The sequence below is a fragment of the Xyrauchen texanus genome, chromosome 26 (genome assembly GCF_025860055.1).
Source record: "Xyrauchen texanus isolate HMW12.3.18 chromosome 26, RBS_HiC_50CHRs, whole genome shotgun sequence".
In the NCBI taxonomy this organism is placed as follows: Eukaryota; Metazoa; Chordata; class Actinopteri; order Cypriniformes; family Catostomidae; genus Xyrauchen; species Xyrauchen texanus.
The window spans coordinates 10,767,065-10,782,649 of NC_068301.1; the positions used below are offsets into that span (position 1 = coordinate 10,767,065).

At 36.5% G+C, this 15,585-nt stretch overlaps 1 protein-coding gene across 2 annotated transcripts; it reads left to right on the top strand.

Moving 5' to 3' along the window:
• The first annotated feature begins 3,493 nt into the window (after positions 1 to 3,493).
• slc52a2 (solute carrier family 52 member 2) lies at positions 3,494 to 15,579 on the top strand. 2 transcript variants are annotated; one of them, XM_052093445.1, is made up of 5 exons: positions 3,494 to 3,632; positions 9,050 to 9,190; positions 9,556 to 10,399; positions 12,817 to 12,940; positions 13,484 to 15,579. In XM_052093445.1, the coding sequence occupies exons 2-5, from the start codon at positions 9,058 to 9,060 to the stop codon at positions 13,691 to 13,693; spliced, it is 1,311 nt and encodes a 436-aa protein (XP_051949405.1). In that variant the 5' UTR covers positions 3,494 to 3,632; positions 9,050 to 9,057; the 3' UTR covers positions 13,694 to 15,579. The 2 variants fall into 2 exon arrangements, with proteins under 2 accessions (XP_051949405.1, XP_051949406.1); XM_052093446.1 differs by having other exon boundaries at positions 3,517 to 3,632; positions 9,053 to 9,190.
• The last annotated feature ends 6 nt before the right edge of the window (positions 15,580 to 15,585 follow it).

Here is a 15,585-nt window from a genome sequence, read left to right on the forward strand (position 1 = left end):
TTTAGGGCTGGGCAATATGACGATATATGTCATGGTGACAATATAATGCATCTATTGATATAGATTTTGCTATATCGTGTATACAGTGAAAAGGCCCCAAAACTCAGAGCTCTAACAAAAAGGAGACTTGTGAGAGAAGCCACAGAGAGCCAACAATCACTTTGAAGGAGCTACAGAGTTCAGTGGCTGGGAGTGGAGTAATGGTGTACCAGTCAACCATATCAAGAGCACTGCATAAGCCTGACCAACCTGGAGCAAATCTGCAGAGAAGAATGAGCAAAAATCAATTTGTCACTGTGTGTAAAGCTGGTACATATGCACCCCCAAATACTTAAAGCAGTTATTGCAGCAAAAGTTGGCTCGAATAAATATTAATGTGTAGGGGATGAATATATATATGCAAGCAAGATATTTAATATTTTTATTTTTCACAAAAATATTTGCCAAAAATAATTAATGTCACCTCACAATAATTGATTTTGTGTTTAAGTGTTTTAAAATAAAATATAAATAAGAGTGAAATTTAATTGTACCATTTGTAATTCAGTAATATGAGAGAACTGGTCAGGGGTCTGAATACTTTTGCAAGGCATCGTATATATTTTAGTCGTGTCGCGGTAAGACTCGCGGTGGTGGCTTGTGTGTTTACATCAACACGGAATGGTGCAATAACTCTATGCTAGTCTCTAGTTACTACTCATCGCTGGTGGAGCTTCTGACTGTTAGATGCAGACCTTTTATTTACCACAGGAACTCACCACTGTTATTATAACCGGAGTTAACTTTCCCCCCAGCGCTAATGCTAAGGAAGCGCTCTGTGAACTGTATGAAAACTCAAGCTTGTCAAGCATATATTTAGCTTACTTTTCTTGGTTAATAATTGTGGAAACGTGCATAATATAATATCATTTGATGTACATGAAGTGTGAAAAAGATTTTTCATTGTGGGGGGAAAAAAGAAAGAAACCCTTGTACTTCGGTGAATGCCGCCACGGCTCGTGTCTAGATGGGATCCCTCGCTCGTCAATCTCGCGAGATTGTTACACGGCGTTATAGTTAAAGAGTAGCGCTCGTAACATTGTTGCCAACTTAGCGACTTTGTCGCTATTTTTAGCGACTTTTCAGACCCCTTTAGCGACATTTTTTCAAAAAAGCGACTAGCGACAAATCTAGCGACTTTTTGGACAAACCTTAGCAACTTTCCAAATTCCAAATATCGCCAGTACTGCAAGCGTGAGGACTGTGTCTGCTCTGTTCAGTGAGCGGCTGAGAGGAGCAGCACATTCCGTTGACTGCACGCCAGCGGACATAGACATGAATGAGCTGCGCATGTGCACGCCGTGTTAGCAGGAACCAATCAGTGATCACATAGCAGCTGCCTTCTCCTTTGTTTTAATTCAAAACATTTAATTTGACCGTTTTTTCTTGGCATGCGCTTATATTCACTAGTAATCAGAGTTTTAGTTCATTCCGGTTCGGTTTCTGAAAGCTCCGACTTCAGATCGTATATTTACAGACTCTATACATTTTACTTATCCAAACACAACAGTAAACATTCTTCAAACTCATAAACATGTAACGTTAGCTAAGTTACGTTCCGTTGTCTAACAGAAAATATGTAATTGAGAACCGTTTTACTGGACATTCGGCTATACACTTATATAAAAACAGTATGAGCACGGTTTAGGGGAGATAACCGTTATTATAAACTGAAGTAGGCTACAGTACCGACAAATTAGGCAGAATGCAAATCCGACGCGATGACGTCATTAATATGCTAATAACGCATGATGTCATCTGGCGACATTTAGCTACTTTCCATTGAAAATAGTTGGCAACACTGGCTCGTAAAAAAAATATTTAAAATTGTCTGTTTTGATGTACAGTCAGCTTTGATGATCAATTCAAGCTCTAAAATAAATATTTCACATAATACATTTGACAACTTTAGCTCTTTGAATAAATAGTTCCAGGTTGTAATCCACTCAGAGGCAACTTTGTAATTTAATAAACAAAGATTGGATCTGCACCAATATCTTGAGTGGGGGCACATCTGTTGTGAACTGCGGTACACAAACACAATCTCCAACATATTTGTCTTACATTTAGAGTAGAGTGAGGAAAACTCTACATAGAGTCAACCCACGGAAGGCTGCTGGACCAGAAATTCCTGGCAGAGTGCTCAGAGGATGTGCACACCAGCTGGCAGATGTTCATCTTCAACATCTCTCTGAGCAGCGTCGTCGTTCCAACATGCTTCAAGGCCACCACCATCGTCCCCATGCCAAAAAAGTCTTTAGTGTCCTGCCTCAACGACTACCGTCCCGTCGCACTCACACCCATCATCATGAAGTGCTTCGAGAGGCTCGTCATGAGGCACATTAAGACACAGCTGCCCCCTCACTAGACCCACTGCAGTTCATGTATCGTCCAAACCGTTCAACAGACGACGCCATTGCCACCAACCTCCATCTGGCCCTCACCCACCAAGATAAAAAGGACTCATACGTTTGAATGCTGTTCATAGATTTAAGCTCAGCATTCAACACAATAATTCCTCAGCACCTGATTGGAAAGCTGAACCTGCTGGGCCTGGACACCTCCCTCTCAATGCTAAGAGGCAACTTTGTAATTTAATAAACAAAGATTGCATCTGCACCAATATCTTGAGTGGGGGCACATTTGTTTGCGAACTGCGGTTCACAAACACAATCTCCAACATAGTTGTCTTACATTTTCCAGTTCTTAAAGAGATAAACGTTTTTAAACAACAGATATTTTTTTTCAACATAAACATTTTTAAATCGTGAATTACTATTACTATCAATTAAGTCACAATAACAGAATTCTAAGATTTAAAGTAATATGTGCTAATGTCAAAATATTACTGTACTCAAGAAACATGGGATGCTATATGAGATTACAAGAAGACAACAGGATTCCTTAATAATAACAATAATAAGGGAGCTGCAATTTGCACTAAGTGTAAATAGCAATATCTTCTTTGCACTAAGTGCAAATAGTGTTAGACAGATAATTTTTGCACCCATAATTTTTGCACTGCTGTATGTTTATTTAGAGTCCCACACCCTACACCACCCTATCACTGCGATGAAATCAACCATTATATTATTTGTATTTATTATTATAATTAGTATAAGTGGAGACAGGAAACAGGATGTAGAAAACTGGGTCAAAAGTAGGATTAGAACCCAGATCTTCCACCTGGAAAAACCACAGTCATACATTTTATCACACTAAGCCACTACAGAACACTTAAGAAGCAGATTGTCTTTAATTTCTTTGTTTCCACCAGACTATTTCAGTGCAAATAGCAGCACTGTGTGGCAGACATTTACACCTAGTGCAAATAGTCACTCTATGATACTTATAATAGCAATGATATATTATTGATATTATTGCGTTTCTAATGCTTTCCATCATGATATGCTGAGATACGAGCAAAAAAATATTTGAACAGAATACGCATGCGCGAGTAGTAAAAAAGAATCCCTTTTAGACACAACCCAGCTTTTTGGTGGTCACACATTCGGTTCTTGACTCTTTTCAAACACTGCAAGGGACCAAAGATAAATACACGCTGCAACATACAACTGCATTAAATCATATCGGTGAGTATATTTTGGGAGACATCTTAAGACCAGTAATACTGAATTGTACATTACGCAATTTGTTTTGGTTGGCCTTTATCAATGCTTATACGAGCAACCCATATGGTATTTTAGAACTGTTTGCTAAATAACGTTGTTTAATGGGCCATTTGCGGAAAACTTGCAAAATAATAGTAATTCAACACAGGCTGCAGCGAGGACCTCTTGTTCAAACTTCGCGAAACAGTGTATGTCGCATCCTCGCGCTATAGAGAATCAATCACGAAGCACGTGTAATATATAAGCTAGCTTTCAGCCCAAATTGTTCAGTTTTATTCAAACAGAAAAACGAAACATGCCAGAACATATATTTTGTCAATAATATGAAGACTTTGGAAGTTGGCAATCGGAAAAATATATTGTGTTCAACCAGCAGCCGCGTATTGTCAAGGGTACCGTGATTACACAAGGATAACTATTAAACAACCAATATGTGACCTATATTTATGGAGGGTCTATTAGTAAAGTTAGCGATGATGCAACTGACCTTTCGCACAGTTCTTTCACTATTCTTTATGTCCCATGAATTCCACTCAGCCCAGTTTGTTTTTCCTCTGAGCAGTTTTGCAACATGTCGTTTTCATAACCTGTAAACAATAGTTGCCGCCAAATACCATGTATACAATTTTATTAGCACTCTAAAATAAGTAGGCCTAAATTATTATGGATCTTCTTCAAGCAGTGTAAGACATTTATAATCTTTTTTTTTTTTTTTACATTTGTTTTATTTCTTTGAAGACAATGGTTGCTAATACCAAGTTACCATAGTTTTTAACAGTAGAGTGTGGTATTTTTGCAGTTCATCAGATATGTCCAACAAATCTAAATACCAAAAAGACAACATTGCCATTAGTATAGCTAGTTTATTGTTTGCTGTGCGATTGTTAGATGAATAAAGTAAACTCAAACAGCTTGAGGGACTTTTTATCTTTTCAAATTATGTGGTTAGATGGTTTTGTTTTTCCACATCTACATTAATGTGAATTGTAAAAAAAACTATTATAAAACTGCAACACCAATTGGATAGACTTATACTTGTTGTAAGGTTAAAGAAATAACTTAAAAGGATCGTCTTTGTTGCTCTGTTAAGTTGAAGAAACTTTGGACAACCATGCTCTGGTCCTTATTACGAAAACGTTTATCTGGACTTTATTTGGAAGCAATCTCCACCAGATGGTTTTATAAAACAAGATTTGATGTGCAACAATGGAGGACCTGCAAGAATTTGCTTCCTCTTGTGCAAGTGCGAAGACCATTTCTGCTGAGCTAAGTGAGTACTGCTTTCAGTTCCTTTTTTCATTGATTTATTGTCAACAAATAACCTTAACCTTATTATATCTGATTTCTCTGCAACATCAGTCTAACATTTTAAAACTCATACATTCTGTAGATATGTTCTGTATGTTCACATTTGTTATTACATGTATGTGTTATACAATTATGTTGCTTCATGTTTTGCAGTGGATGATTTCTACTCCAAGGTCATTGTTGACTTCGTTGGTGATCATAACGGAAGCCTGTTGAAGCTAAATGAAAAGCAGTGGAAAAACCGCATGTTGGTTCAGATTGGGCTGATGAGACAGGAGCTTCATATTTCATGGGTTAATTTAATACAATGGCTCCAAAAGATTATTCCAAAGTATCAGTCTGCTGATTTCCGTGGCCTGATTGAGAGGAACACCACAACAGCTTTGAGCTTAAATGGGGATGCCAGAGAGAACTTTCTTGATTCGAATGTCAACTTTGAATTTGTCGGACCTCTATGTGATAGTATCGGAATCGGAAGAAAAGATTTACTTAAAAAATCTGATTTCTCAGATCATGCAAAATTAGCTGGCCTCACAAATGGCCTTGTTCTAGAATTGGTTAACTTTATAGCACGAGAGAAATTAGATCCAGTTGTCTTAGTGTCCTGGATTCGTAACTTTGAGCCTTTATTCTGTAAGGATGGCAAAATCCGAAGAGCCTACAGACTCCTACGGACAAATCTCAAGAATTTCAAGATACAGTTCCGCAAGAATCAGAGAAGTCGAAAGAGGAGCCGTGGATTCCTTCAGAGTCCATTTGATCTTTCTCCTGATGTTGTTGTTGATGATGATATTGGAAACAGGAGGGTAAAAATGATCAAGGCACATGCAAAGAAATGCTGCATTGCTATGCATAAACAAATGGACACAACCGCTATGATCAAGGAGGATGATAATCCTGTTGATATTTCCCAAACATATTGCGTTGATGAGACCGTGGGTCAGCGGTCTCATTCTGAACCTGATCACAACCAAACCCCTCATGGAGTCAGTGCAGAAACAGAACATGGATCACAAAGCCATCAGACACAGTCACAAGATGAAGTAGAAGAAGACCCAAGAACTGATACAGGGGACTGTGTCACGCTTCTTGATATCACTGTGCTGTCTTTGCAAAAGCTTGCTGACATGTATGGTGGTAAGAATGACACTGCTAAGGCGGTTTCAATGGATCTACTTCAAAATCACTTCTCCACAATGCTAAAGAAAGATGCTGACTTGAGGTCCCTCAATGACAAAGTAAAAGCCTGTGCCTCATCCAAGGGAGGCACCCCTCTGCTAGTGCCACCTTTTAATTTTCTGCATTATGTCTGCCAATTCCTTTACGATCTCATTGATGTTATTGAGCAGCAAATTATGTCATTTGAAAAAGATTTTATGAACACCACAGGACTGAAACTTGGACGCGACAAGCACCCCAGATTTAAGAGTTTTCTGAACTTTGACGAGAGTGCTGTGACACGTTACATTCATATGGCTTCTAAACTTTTATGTCCAATTGAAGAGACTACCCCTAACTACCGCAGACACTGGCTTGCTTTTTGCATTGAGAGAAATAACCCTTCTAAACTACTTATCACTAGGTCGAATCGTCTCATTAACTACTTTGAAGCAGCTGCAGGACTTGTTCACCATTTCGAAGATATTGTTCTATTTGTATCCGAACTGCTGCTTCTGAATGACGTCTCCGATATCGTCTTGGAGAGTGTCAATGCTGATGCAAGTGATGAGGCTATGCAGGCACTGGTCTGTGTGCTTGCCATTGTCTACCTTAAAGTCCTGGGACCCTTTTGGCAGCTACTCAAGAGTGATAGAGAATATCATCTTTTCAGTTGGTACATTCTTTGCCTCTATGAAAAGCTCTTGGAATGGTCGCAAGATGCAAGTTGCCTTTTGCAAGCAGAAGCTCATGTAAATGTGTTCTTACAGCTTCCAATGCAAGAGAGAAATTTTAAGGGAGTGTTCACGTATTGCCGTCTTAATGCAGAGAGACAGAATGGTACTTTTGTGAGAGCTTGTTTACAGAAGATGATGAAAGCCCTTGCAGCTGTACTGGAGGACAATCTTAAAGATTTCTTACCAGGAGGGAAGCTCTGCAAAGAATTGTCTGTTGACATAACTGCTCAAATGGCAAACTGTACATTTTCACAGTTGATGGGCGAATATGCCTTCGGTCATTCATACCCTTATGAGAAGAACAGGCCTGATAAAACAGACCGAGAGTAGCGTTTCAGAAGAATCAGAAAGAGCACCTGCTTTTCAAAAGGCCTTAGATAGATGTACACCACCTTCTGCTGAAACCATTGAACAGTAACAACAAGTATGGCAGCATCACCATATCTTTGAAGTGGCAAATCTCCATGATGTAGAAAAGGTGATTCGACAAAAGCAAGAAGCTCAGGATCACATTTATAGAAAAATAATTATTGGAGCGGTTTCAAAAAAAGGTTGCCCATGTAAAAGTAAGCAAGACATTGACCGATTGCTTGCAAAATTAGAAAGTGCAAGCCATGCACAGAAATGGGAGGCCATTCACTGTGAGCTGAACTATCAGAAGTGCATCATGGGTTCCAGAGACAACAAGTTAGAAAAAGTTATGTTCTATAGGTTTTTCTTTGTCAGACATGGAATTAGAGCACTCAAATGACTACACCGTCTCAAAATGTGGTTGATCAGACAAGCGCATTGAGTCATGATACCTCTAGTCATTCAGCACTCCTATACAAAACACTGTCGCTGGTCAGCAAACAAAACAACAACAAAAAAAATTTTTTATCAACAAAAGTATTGATATGAAGATTAAAAGACTGTTTGTTTCCCAGTTACAGGTAGAACTTTGAATTTCGGAACTTTTGAATTAAAAAGGTGTTGAGAAAATTCTACTTGCATTTGGGGATTTTTTTTTTGTGTTTTGTTTTCCTGCATAATATAATGTCTTTGTAGAAGTCCATTGATTTGATTTACTTTTATTACTATCAAAATAGTTATTTTCTCCTATTTGTTTTGCAGAACATAAAGTTGCATTACAAAATAAAACGTTTTTTTAGCAATCTCCTTGTCTTGACTTTTTTAAAACAATAAAGAAATGCATTTGATATTATCCCAACTCCACCTCTATTTCTATTCACATCTATTACATAATAATAATAATAACAGTTATCACAAATGAAGTTGGGGTCTTGCATCTCATGCTCGAGTCCTTCATCATAGACAGCAAGCCAAATAGGTTTACTTTGATCCCATTCACGAATTATATGAAATATTTTACTAAAAATGGTAGGATCATTTGAATGTTTTTACTCTCCACAACCTCTCAATGTGAACTTTGATAATATCTGACAACTGACACGATAACTTTTTAATAATGAACAAGCACTTTTATTGATGAGCATCACTTGAGAAGTCCAACTAATGTATGGTAGACACTAGCTTTAATTGGCTTAAAATAATTTCCAAATAACAGATTGTTTACATTAGAAGAGAAATGTACCACCAAAGTGTCTAGTGTCTTCACTTTATCAGCTTCAATTATATTTTAGTAGAACTAACTTGTGAAATGACCTTTCACTCACAGCCATGGGCAGTATTCCCAAAAAGTACTTGCAAACGTTGCAAGGTTAAAGCCACACTTAATAAATTTAGATTTGTATTGGATTAGATAACTAAATATCAAGTGGCATCTGCCAACCAATGATGCCAGAACTTTTCTCAAAATTAAATTTTTAGTCTAAACTAATTTAGCAAAAATGTTGGGCTTGTAATTTTTATTAAAGTCAGTTCTGCTCAAGTTCACGCAGGTAGCAATGTAACCTTAGTTCATCACATTAACTATGTTCAACTAAGTTTGTCTACAAGAAAGCACCCAAACACTTTCTGGCTTTATTTTGGAAAGTATATCTGTTGCTTTGCCTTTTGAAACCTAACAAACATTTTTATTAAATGTTTTCTTGAAAATTTACATATGCTATTTTTAAAGTGTCCAAATACTTTTTTTAGTCACTGTTGCTGTAAAAAATATCACTTTAAATGGTAAACAAGAGAAGGTCTAACTGATCTGTGCACTTTCCCCAGAAGTTTAAATGGCAGATACTATATGGTGGGATCATGCCATTGTTACACACATTCTGGTGGCCCTGTTTGGAATGGGCTCATGGATCTCTGTGAACTCTTTATGGGTTGAGCTGCCAGTTGTTGTAGGTGTTCTACCTGAAGGTAAATAGTTTTATTACAAATATACAAATATTTTTAATTTTAGTTTATGGAATTATTAGCTAATTTTCCCTGCTGAAAAAAAGCTGAAGCCTTTTCAGGTCTTAGCTGGTCTCCTAGCCTTGTCAGGTTGGTTTGTTTGTTAGGTTTAGAGGGTACTTGTCGGCTGACCAGCTTAACCAGCTGAGCACCAACTTGGCTAAGCTGGGAGACCAGCGAAACTATCTAAGACAAGAAAAAGCAAAAGCTTTTTTTCTTCTGCTAGGGTAATATCTTACGTTGTTATTAATGCATGCTGTGCCTTGTTAACTTAACATTAATGTTGTTTATATTGTCCTGGCAACTTGAGAAATGTAATTTCTTTGTAGGGTGGAACTTGCCAGCCTATCTTTCTGTGCTGATTGCCTTTGGGAATTTGGGCCCAGTGGCTGTAACTTTAACCCACCACTTTGCACCAGGACGGCTGAATGAACGTGTGGTCATACACACAATACAAGTGCTAGCAGTGATTGCATCTGGATTTCTCGCTCTCTTCTGGTCACAGGTGGCCGAGGTTTTAGGAGAGCTGAGATCTGTGCCATTCCTGCTGTTGACATTTGTACTGTCATTTGTCTGCTGCACCTCTAATGTTACCTTTTTACCCTTCATGTTTCGCTATCCTCCAGAATACATCCGGACTTTCTTTGTTGGACAGGGTCTTAGTGCACTCTTTCCCTGCGTGGTTGCATTGGGGCAGGGTGTAGGGAAACTAGAGTGTGTTGAGACACCAAATGGAACACAGCCCCAATATCTCAAAGAGAACTTCCCTGTACAGAACTTCTTCTGGTTCTTGTGTGTGATGCTGGCTATTTCTGCCCTCTGTTTCCTGACACTGGCATATAGAGTGGTCACCCAGGCTGGAGCACAGGAAGTTCAAAACAGAGAAGAGAAAACAGAGGAAGAGACACACCCATTACAAAATGGAGGTACACCTGTCTCAGAAGAACAGGTACAAATTGAAAAACATGCTTCTGTTGTGACTTTCTGGACATCACGGAATATCTACCTGCTTTTGCTGCTCGGAATATCCAATGCTCTGACCAATGGCGTGTTGCCATCCGTGCAAAGCTTCTCCTGTCTTCCTTACGGCACCATGACCTTTCACCTCTCTGTTGTCTTGGGGAACATTGCAAACCCTCTGGCCTGCTTTGTGGCCATGTTTGTCCTACTTAGGTAAGCAAGTTCATGATGTCATCATCTTCTGTGAAAGTTGAATGAGCTTAACATCTTGGTTGCCATTACCTAAAGTCAGTGTCAATCAGTATTTGTAACCCATTTGAATTCCGTAATGTAATGTACACTTGCAGTCCACTTTATTAGGTACACCTACTTATTCATGCAATTATCTTATCAGCCAATCATGTGGCAGCAGTGCAATGCATATCATTCAGATACGGTTCAAGATCTTCAGTTAATGTTCACACCAACCATCAAAATGGGGAAATGTGATCTCAGTGATTTCGACCATGGCATCATTGTTGGTGCCAGATGGGCTGGTTTGCGTATTTCTGTAACTGCTGATCTCCTGGGATTTTCACGCACTCACTCACATGCAGTTTCTAGAGTTTACTCAGAATGGTGCTAAAAACAAACAAAAAAAAAAACATTACGTAAGCAGTAGTTCTGCAGATGGAAATGCCTTGTTGATGAGAGAGGTCAATGGAGAATGGCAAGACTGCTTCTGAGCTGACAGAATGGCAACGGTAACGCCGATAAACCCTCTGTGCAATTGTAATGAGTTGACGCAAGGTTTGTGTACATGACAGGCTCTTGAAGGGTGTGGTTAAAACTGTCTAAAAGCTTTTGACCATTTACTTAACATTTATTCTTTTAAATGATTATATTTATTATATGTGTACAGGGTTCATACACTTGAAGTGCTTGAAAACTTGAAATACTGAATTAGATTTTTTTTTTTTTTAATTTTTAAGTCCTGGAAAACCTTAGAAAATATTTTAAATTTTTTAACAAGAGGTGCTTAAAAAGTTCGTGAATTATAGAAAATCATAAAATACATTACTTAAATAATTTAAACAAAATTAAGTGCCTTTATTTATCTTCGGAAAAACAGACCACTGCTGAAGAAGTCACGCGTAGACGGCGCTGTCACGTGGCACCTGTTACTTTTGGCAGCGCTGTTTAGAATGGGTCAATCACAATAAATTGTAACTGGAGGATTTAAAATATATATTTTATAGATACTGCTATGATGGATTTAACAAGTATGAATCCTTTCAAATATCAGTTTGAATAAAAAATTACTCTCCAGAGTAAAAAAATTAGATCAATGGAGGATTCCGTTTTGTGTGCCGTCTTGCGCCCCCTTGTGAAAAGACAGCTTTGTGTCTCACAAAATAGTTAATATCTGACAACTTTTGGGTCAATATCAAAATTTGTTGACAAACAAGTAATGAAAAAGGTATCATTCTATAACCTAACCTTTAATTTGAAATGGCTTGACTCTGTTTTGCCAATTGTTTTGAAAATAAATTTTAAATTGTCCGATGCCTGAAAATAATCCTTGTTCCCTTCAGCTGGTACACCACTTTTATGACATTTAAAGTTATTTATGTGTTTATTTTATACCTATTATTTAATAAAAGCATATAGTGCAAATTTGCAAAAAAGCTAAACAAAATTATTATTAATAATTTAAATAATTTAAAAATAACCTTTGCACCTTGATTACATGACATTTGTGTTATCAATGATAAAACCTTTTATTTTTTATGTTTTAACATTTCTTTTTAAATAAAAAAAGTTGTGGAAAATAATTTTTAAGGTCAAATTTCAGAAATTTCTGTTTAAATATGCATTTAATGATTTGTCCCAGCATGTTAAAAAGTCATTAATTCACATTTTAACTAATATTTTCACACAAAAATATCTGGTGTTGTACCCTATTGAACCCTCAAAATGTGGTGTTGTAACCCATTTAACCCTCATTAGTGTTAACTTAGTGTTAACTTGCTTCATTCGTGAAACAAAATTAAATAATAAAAGAAAGAACAGCAGCCAAGTTGTCTTTTATGAATAAAGAAAAATGTCAACATGTTATAAAATGTTTACCTTCAGCTTTTATAGGCAAAAATTTAACGGAATGGAAAATTTTTATATTTTGTAAGTTTTTTGAGAATGACCCATTGGCAATTTGGGTTAGTTCCTCACATAAATCTGTAATGTGACTTTAGAAAACATGGAACATAGCACCAGTGTTGGGTAAGTTTGAGCACAAACCATGAAAATGACATACATAAACTTAAATGGTTGTATTTACTGGACCCTTTGGAGTATGGACATAGATGTAGTATCTTTTGAAAGAAGACACTTTGGGCTTTATTAATTCCAAGCATTAATATATATTATTTTTTAAAGTTAGAGAAGCTGATGTTTGAAGTAATGGAAATATTTTGTGCTGAACATGTTTTTATAATCTAAAAAACAAATGACATCTTGAGCATAGTCCTTGACAACAAATAAAAATGTGCTTGAAAAGACCTTGAAAGTCTTAGAAATCAACTTTGAAGCATCTGTATGTACCCTGTGTGTGTAATTTGTAGAAATAAAATGAATTAAATGTTGTATTTCAGGTCCAGCGTTGGTCTAGGTATGATGTCACTAGGAGGCGGGGTTTTTGCTGCCTATCTTATGGCACTGGCTGCACTCAGTCCCTGCCCACCACTTTTAGGAAGTCAGTCTGGAATCGCTCTAGTGGTTAGTAATTTTATTTGTCGTAGATATATTTTTCCTGTAATATGACACATATTATGAACATTGTATTTCATAATCTTATCATCTCAATGCTCTGATAAAGAGAGAGTCAAAAGTAATTCTTGACACTGAAATCTGCTCTGTAAAGCTAACTGTAAAGTTAATTATTTTAATTAATTACATTAATTGCAAATTAAAAAAAGATATATATTTGAGACCACAAAGTAATTTTGTTTTTCCAATGTGCACTACCATTTATTCTTTTGTGTATTTACTCATGATTGTTGTGTGGTTGTGCAACAGCAGCTCAAACTAGCATAAATGCATGGGCCAATTGGGCAAGTGACCGTTCTGTCAACTGGCCCAAAAGTGTCTCACACTGGCCATGAGCCATCATTATTGTTGAGCCCTTTATAATGTTCAAGAAATGGCATATTGATAAATAATATGTAAAGAATATTGAAACCCAAACTAAGAAGGTAATTGTCTTCATGCAATTACCTGTTTCTTTTTTTAATTGGAATCTTTGATACTGTCTCTGATTAGGTCATATCGTGGATCATCTTCACTGGGTTGTTCTCATATCTGAAGGTAGTGGTTGGGACACTTCTTCATGAAGCAGGTCATGCTGCTTTGCTCTGGTGTGGGGTCTTTATCCAGGCTGGCTCTCTTATAGGAGCCTTCACTATGTTTCCTCTAGTCAGTGTATACCAGGTCTTCCAGCAATCCCAGGACTGTAAGGATAACTGCAGTTAATAATACCACACTTGATTTTATATTCACCCTGTGTCTTTATTGAATGGATGCTGCTACTGGAATCTGAAAATGGAAAGGGAAGTGCAAAACCAGTAGCAGGATTTTACAGGACTTAATTACAACTCATGACAATCCATTGTCATATCAATGCAAGAGCTGCTTCTGATCACATTTTACAGATTGTCTTTGTTACACCCAGTGGAACATTAAGAATGTGACAAATACCTATATGTGTGGTTGATATATTTAAATCACTTTGAGAGTGTGAACAACTTGTCCTAATCTAGATTATGTACAAATACATCGTTGGTGGGAAGAGGTCTGCTCTCATGGAAGATATTTGTGGCAGTATGTCAAAAACTGCTTAGCCCAAAAATCAGTCAATGTTTTAATCTATAGCAACAATATACTACGCCAATGAGTACACTCATACTATCTTTATCAGGTCTGTGTAGTATTGTATGCAGTATTTTGTTCATTTGCAACAAAAATAAATGTTCATTGTCTAATGTCTGCAACCTGTAACTTTTTTGATGAGTGCAGCCATGTTGTCGTATGAATGCCTTCTATGTCAATAGAAATATTGTTTTTTTTTTTATAGACAAAAAGCAAGAACCATGTATTGTCACATTTCAATATGAATGACTACTTTTAATTTTAAGATTAGCATTTTTACATAACTTTTGTGTTTTATATCTAGATACGTAGTACAACACAACTTGTCTCTGCTCACTGATTATTTGAGTAATGGATGATTGTACTGATATTGTAGCTATGATGGCAGTGTCTATTAGAGGTAGACCGATATATGAGTTTTACTGATCAATCAGTGCCGATAGTTGCATTTTGGAACTATCGCTTATAGTTTTTTCATAATTTTGTTATTTAAAAATAAGAGTCCCTGGTGTGTTTCAGGCTTGTTTATACTTAAAAGTCCTACGTTATTCACCAAACCTTTTTTCTGGTTATTATTGGGATTTTAAACAAAAAACTGCATCTGGGATTTTATTCATTTTGGACTCTGTCTTTGCCCGCCATTGTAAAGCAAGATAATTTTTTCCTTTTTTTTTTTTTTTTTTTACATTTTATAAATTGATTTTAAAACCTATTGGCTGATTAATCAGTTATCTGCCTTTCCCACCACCTTAGTTATCTCAAAATCCACTATCGGTCATCCTCTAGTTTTTATCTTTGACCTGCTGAATTGCTCATCAGTTAGTTTGTTTTTTGTTTTGTTTTTATTTTGAATATACTGTCAGAAAATATTTGTAATGTGTGAATCAGCAGGAAGGCTTTTATTATTTCGAGATGAGGCCAGTATTTTTAATGCATATTAATCTCATGGTTTCTACAGGAAACAGAAAACTTGATGTTATGTGTTATTCTAAACTTTCCTGACAAATATCCTTGAAATATGAATGTGGAATATGTGAGTTTTACACATTTAAATTCAGCACTAATTATTTAGTACTAATAAGATCTAATCTTGCCACTAATTGTATAAATATACATTCTGAATTAACTTTATAAAATGAGCTAAAATCAGGTTTAATTTCAGAAGAGCTGATATACTGGAGATTTTACTGTGAGCACTAATTGCATTCCTTGCATGTCTAATGAAAGGATTTAGTTTAGAGGAAAAAATTGTCCAGTAGCCTTTCGATAGTTAGCTTTTTTTATGTGAAGGATTGTTTTTGTTCTTCAGTGGTTTTTTTTTCACTTTTTTTATTGAGAGTGAGCCTGAAAATTATGAGATTATATAGGCCTATGCTGTTTTAATACTTGTTTCACATTCTTGTTAACATTGTTTTTTCTTTTATGTGACAGCATTGTAAGTAAATAATAGTTTTTTTTTTACAACATAGAAATGTTGTGTGTGTGTTTTATGAAAG

Coding starts and splice junctions, on each gene's coding strand:
- slc52a2 (XM_052093445.1), top strand. CDS start 9,058: ATGGCAGATACTATATGGTGGGATCATGCCATTGTTACACACATTCTG. Junction 10,400..12,816: donor GCCATGTTTGTCCTACTTAG/GTAAGCAAGTTC, acceptor GTTGTATTTCAG/GTCCAGCGTTGGTCTAGGTA. Junction 12,941..13,483: donor AGTCTGGAATCGCTCTAGTG/GTTAGTAATTTT, acceptor GTCTCTGATTAG/GTCATATCGTGGATCATCTT.